The sequence below is a fragment of the Chaetura pelagica genome, unplaced genomic scaffold (genome assembly GCF_000747805.2).
Source record: "Chaetura pelagica isolate M959 unplaced genomic scaffold, ChaPel_1.0 scaffold350, whole genome shotgun sequence".
Lineage (NCBI taxonomy): Eukaryota > Metazoa > Chordata > Aves > Apodiformes > Apodidae > Chaetura > Chaetura pelagica.
Window position 1 is genome coordinate 371,561 of NW_009951818.1, and position 6,409 is coordinate 377,969.

General features: G+C 47.6%; 1 protein-coding gene across 1 annotated transcript in view; it reads left to right on the forward strand.

Moving 5' to 3' along the window:
- The first annotated feature begins 976 nt into the window (after positions 1-976).
- The window catches only part of GINS1 (GINS complex subunit 1 (Psf1 homolog)), an 11,178-nt gene continuing 5,745 nt past the window's right edge, over positions 977-6,409 (forward strand). The window contains exon 1 of the mRNA XM_010008623.1: positions 977-1,014. Coding sequence (XP_010006925.1) covers positions 977-1,014 — 38 coding nt within the window. The remainder of the gene's footprint in view (positions 1,015-6,409) is intronic.

A 6,409-nucleotide genomic window follows, 5' to 3' on the forward strand; every position in this document is an offset into this window, starting at 1 on the left:
CAGAGCATCCCATGAGGTACAGCAGGCAGCAGGCAGCAGTGCTGGGGCACAGGCAGCTCACCCCACCAACACCCCCTGCCAGGGCTGTGGCTGGGGATTGTGCTACCAAGGCAAGGTTACCCTCTGGTATTTTTGATATGCTTCAAAATGATGGCTCATGCTTCCCTGCTCTCCTCTGACAGCAGCCACTGACCCCCTGCTCAAGCAGCCTGAGGGGAGCTCCCCATCTTCCCACGAGCAGCACAGGGGAGGCAGGCAGGGAGGAGGCTGCGACCACCCTTCCTGATGCACCCAAAGCACCAGTGAGACCAGCCACCCATCATGGTCACCCCCTATGTCCTGTTGTCACCCATCATCCTGTACATCTTCCTCCTCATAGCTGCAGGGCACTCCAAGGTTGACAGATGTCTTGTGCAAATCTTGACAGAGATCTCCAATGCACCACCCAGTGCCCCCACCAGGGACAGGGCAGGCAGACCCCAGCTAGACAGATCCACTTTTTTCCCAAGCAGGGCTGAAAGGAGAGTTTCAATAATAACTTGCTTGTTTGGAGATGGAAACCAGAGTATGGGTCATAAATTCAACCCCACCTTCCCTCTGCTGCCTGCACTGTACCTGGTACCATGAGCCAGCACTGCCCTGGCAATGCAAAGCCCCTGTGCCAGAGGGTCAATGCTGAGGGTCACCCCTCTGTCTCTCTCGTGGTTCTCCATATGTTCAATGGCACAATGCAGCTACACTATTTGAAAAGCCATAATATTTGTTGGTACGACTCTTTTATTACCGTCGATTTATATATATTTGTTGATAAAAGAGAGCATCTAGGGAGACACTTGTAGTCTACTGGGAAATAATTATCTGATGCTGTATATTCTGTACATGCTGTATAAACAAAGCAAAAGAATTAAATCGAAAAGTTTGATGGACTTGCTGGCACATGCTGGGAAGGGAGGTTGGGACCAGGTGAGCCACCACCATGGGCTACCACAAGCCAGGCTCGGGGTTCCTGCCACAGTAACCATCCCACTGGGGTCCTGGCCAAAGCCCAGGCCAGAATCTGGCAACAGAGCAAGGACAAAGCTCCTAAATCCCTAGGTGCTCTTCCCCTTGCGAAGGTGAAATAAGGTGATTTTGCATGCAAAAGCAGCTGTGCTTGGTCTCCCACCTGGGGGTAAAGCACAGAGCTGGGTACGGCTTTTTTTGCCGGGAACTCTCGGTGCAGCGAGCCCAGAGTTGCCCACTCACTTCCCTCCTCTCCTGGCCAGGGTGGAAACCTTTTGGCCACCAGCCAGCGTGACATCTCTAAGGCATATGGTCAGAGAGAGATGATTCCCCATGGAGGGGGAGGACGTCCAGCAGTAGCAGAGACTGGCTCTGAGCACCCGGTTCCTCCGACTCGTTCCCGTGCTAACGCCCTGCAGTGGCACCAGCCGCCTTCCCCAGCACGTTTCACAACAGCAACCAGCTGTGCTCTTCTAACCTGACACACGCTGTTAGAAAACCTGTTTCATATTTTCTGTGGTTATATTGGTCTACAACTTTTGAAATCATTGGAGACAGTTGTAGTAGCCTAAAAATTGTGCTGAGCTCATATATTTTTATATTTGTGGTGTTTTCCTATTAATAGAGAGTAGTGAACCAGTAACCCTATAGCTGAAAGTGAACTATTCAAAATAAATATATGACTGCAGAAAATGTTTGTAAAAATAACTTATCTGAAATATTCTGCCAAAGATAGGTCTCTAATGATCTGTAAAATGTCATTTCTCTCTTTTTGCTCTGAATGTCATTGTGAAAGCACCTTTCTCCGCACTATCTTGAAGATTTGCTTTTTTGTATCTTTAAGGGCAAAGAAACATGCCAATCGTTTTTGGTTTTTTTGGTTTTTTGTTTGTTTTTTTTTAACCAGAACAGTAGAAAGGTACAAAACAACTTTATAACAGTGATAAGCGAGATCCAACAACAATCACTCTGATGATCTGGTATCTCCTGTAGTAACCTCTCACAGACAGATGGGTTTCAAAGCTGAGAACTGCTCTCTAGCCAGAAGATCTTGGCTGCAGCAGCTGCTGCTGCTGTGTAGCTCACCTGAAGGAGAGAAATCTCTGGACCACCCATTTGCAGGTTTGGGGCATTTGGATCCCCTTGTGGGTAACTTCTGCCTCTCTGTTACTTATAAGCATGACAGCTTTGTTAGCCCTTAAATAGGGCTGTGCCCATGCACATGGGTAACCCTTGCTAAGGGCTTTGAGAGGCTTCCGCCTGACGAGGTTTGGCCTCCAAAGCTACTGCCACAATACATATGGCACCTGCCCCAGCCTGGTGGCAGAAGTAATCCTGCTGACACCTAGATCTGCCCCCTTCCCCACATGGGAGCAGGGACAGGGACAGACAGCCACCACGGGACACCATACCTTAGTGAGAGGATCAGTCCCGGCAGATACGCAGCTAAGCAGGGGCAGGGAGAAGCTGCCCAGATTTGTCTGGTCGGATTTTTTTTCTAATAGGGAAAAAATCTGACTTCCCTTCTTCATTTCTTCCTCTTCAAGGAACTTTTTAATGCTAGGAAAAGCCTTCATCATCTTCTGTGGTCCCCAAGTCTGTTGCAGTGGAAATAAACTCTCAGCCATATCTGTTAGGCTTCGCCATATCAGAGAGAATTTTTGGCTCAGGTTTGGTTGTTTGTTTGGTTTTTTTGTTCTGTTTTTGTTGTTGTTGTTTTTGCTTCTGAGTAGATTCACAGTTTCTTAAATTTCTTGGTTGTAAAGATCTGGAGGAATTAATTAGTAATAAAGAAATGAGGGCCCTGTTCCAGTGAACGAGCTTCCGCGTGCGATTCAACTTCTGACTCACCGAAGGACAGGTCCATGCGTAAGTAAACACTCTTTTGGACAGGCACCCAGAACCAGAGAGGTGAAATGCAGTTTCCAAGCCATGAGGTGGGTACAGGTGTGCCAGGAGCACTGCCACCCACCCAGTGTGGGCATCACGCAACGGCGCAGGAAAGCACAGGGCACAGTCTGCCGCGGTGGGAACCACTTGCCAGGGGGTTTGTGTTCCCCTGGGCCATGAGCACCCTGAGTCCAGGGTCATGCCAGCTGCTGCATCACAGGGAAATGCTAGCAAGCCAGGGAAGACAGCTGAGAGAAGATTTGGGTTTCTGATCACTGTGCATTTTGTTAATTAGTGAATTCAAATAGTTTTATTTTTACCAAAAACAGATAATCTTTATTCCAGTAAAGACAACTGTTGACTTGAGATATATATATATATACATATATATATTATTTGAATGGTTTATATCCTGTTGCTCTAACTACATAAAATGGAAACATGTTGCAAGCTGTGTCATTCCAATATTCAAAATAAACGACTTTTCCCTGCATGCTGCCTGGGTATGTTGTGATTTGAATTAAGAGTTATATTTGAATTGCCTTATTCAAGAGGTTGTATGTTACCTAACTGGAGAATGACCTGGCACTGTTCATCACATTACATGTGTACTCGATGCTGTGTTATGTCAAATTCAGATGAGATGTCTGTCTTCTATGTATTTTGTGGGAGACCTTTTATCTTGTTAAACTGTGATATGCAAACCTCTCATTGCCTGAAATAGTCAGTTGTATAAATCAGTGTCTTCAGCTGTTTTCCTAATTTTATCATATTTCCTAACACAAAATATAGATGTTTGTAAATTCTTCATTCATTTTGTCTATTTTTATGTATGAGGCTTTTTTAATCTGGCAAAGAAGTAAGATAAGGCAGCTTCCCCTGAATTTTTCAATCAAGGCTCAGTTAAATTTCTACCCCCTGAAAAGATGCAACAACCAATTTTCAGCAGCCAGAATTGGAATTAGGGATGTATGTTTATTGCCATTATCTTTTCAGGCTCAGATGGGCCATTATCTCTGCAGAACACAATGATTAATGACAAGTCAGTGTGACGCTTCTGTAATTACAACCCTCTGGGGGCCAGGAGCTTTACAGCAGCTTCTTTAGGCTCCACAAATCTGCTGTAAGTTCACAAAAATCACAGAATCACAGAATCATCATGGTTGGAAAGGACCCCTGAGATCACCAAGTCTAACCATCAACACAAAACAAAACAAAACCAACCCAAACGAACACAACAAACCACACATTCCACCAAAAAACACCCACCATAAAACTCCACAACCTTTGCCACTAGAGCATGCCCTGAAGTGTCACACCTGCATGTTTCTTGAATACCCCCAGGGATGGTGCCTCCACCACCACCCAGGGCAGGCTGTTCCAGTGCCTGACCACTCTTTCAGTATAGAAATTCCTCCTAATATCCAATCTGAGTTGACTGGGGAAGAAGAGAATAGCTGTCCCTGTCACAGCCAGACAGCTGGAACGAGAAAGAGGAGAGATGCTGCTTACTAATCCTGGCTTCAAGGTGTTTTTTCTCCTTCCACAAGGCATCCCAAGACCATGCCACCTGCCCTCCTGCATGACCCCTTGGCCATAAAACTGCATCTTGTCCATTCCTTAACCCCATGGCTGCAGCACCTCCCTGAAGACCAACATCCTGTCCCGATGCTGCACTGTGGAAATCCCTGATGGCAGCTGCTAAAGCATCTGTAGATGCCACATGTGTCATTTTTCTTTCTAGCTTTGGTTTGCAGCCATGGGGTCATGTTACTCCACAGCTGGTTAACAGCCATGTGCTCTCCATCCAGACACCGTATCTCCAGACACCTACGGGTCAGATCCTTTGGAAAACGTGCTGCACTGCTGATGGTAGCAGTAAAACTTAAGCACAAATCTGGTTTGATGGCAGCACAAGGGCATGGGTTGACCCAACACCTCCGGCAGTGAAGTTCACCAGCCCTACCATGTTACTTCTCTTGTCCCCCCCCAGAAACAACTGCTGTGCCTCTTGGCTGCAGCACTGTGCAGCCAACAAACAGGCCTGTTTGGGGAACAGACCCCCAGAAGCCCATCTCTGGCTTTCAGCTTACCAGAGTATTTCTGAGCATTTTCCCTCCATGCCTAAAATGCCAAATGAAACAGTTGTTGAGAGCATTAAAATACCCTTGCCAGAACAAGCCATGGTCCTTTGCTCAGTTGTACAGGTGCCACATCATCCGAAAGATAAGCAGCATGAATGTTTCAGGCATACAAAACTGTACTGAGGTGTCTCAGTTATGGTGTACAAGCCTCTCTGTGCTCTCCCTACTCCAGTTTTTGACCATCACTGTGTATCTCTGCTGTATAAAACACTGGTTATTTTTTATGTCTAGCAATCATCAAAACACAGTCAGGGAAGTAAACTCCTGGAGCAGGACAAGCCATGATCCTGAGTCATTCATTCCCTTTCCAGATCAACCTTTTGAGTGCTAAAAATGTTCCTGTCCATCCAGAAATAAACCTCACTTTTTTTTTTCCTTTTCCTCCCCTTGGTTTTGGGAAGCTTCAGGTTTGAAGGATGCTGCTGGCAAAAGGGAGGTGCACCAGGAAGGGCTGGGACAGTACAGGGAAGAGGACGTTGTCAAAGAGTTCTGTGCAGCACCCCAGAGAAGACCAAAAAAAGGGAGGGTTAAACCAGTTTTGCTGCAGGCACTCACTTTCGGTTACTTGTTTGTTTGTTGGGGTTGTAAGTGGAGGCTAAAAATGCTCATTTTTGCCTTATCCATTTGTGGCTCTCACTGTGACCCCAAGAGTGTCTGTGGTACCACCCCCCATCCCTTGCTCTCATTGCTGCTGCTGGAAGGCACCATCTGGAAGCCACGGGCTCAGTCCCAGCTGGCAGGAGAGGAAGAGACCCTCACAGCTTTCAGTGGGCTCCTTGTGGCATCCAGACACTGGACCTTCCTCACCCTCATTTTGAACTGCCATGTCCTTGACTCTGCTGGCACAGCTCACATTCCATGAAGTCCCTCTGCAGGGGCTTGTACGGCCTCGGGTGTGCAAGAGGCCATCCTTGATGGCAGGGATGGGTACACAACTTCCCCACAGCAGACGTGACCTAGAAGGGGGTTAGCCCTGCTCCAAGCCAGGCCCAGGTGGCAGCCTCCCAGCTGCTGCTCCAGAGGGGTGACCTTGAAGTGGGAGGTTAAAAGTTCTTCCATGTGAATATCGGGAAGAACTTCTTTCCTGTGAGAGTGACAGAGTCCTGGAACAGGCTGCCCAGAGAGGTTGTGGAGTCTCCTTCTCTGGAGAGATTCAAACCCACCTGGACACGTTCCTGTGTGATGTGCTCTGGGTGACCCTGCTCTGGCAGGGGGGTTGGACTGGATGGTCTTTCGAGGTCCCTTCCAGCCTCTAGGATTCTGTGACCCTGTGAAAAGCAAGTTAGGAAAAGTGAAAACTCAAAGTAAGCCTGAAGACAGGAGTGGGTGAGGAGAGGGGCAGAGCTGAACCAGCCCTGCCCTGTCCCTGCCCC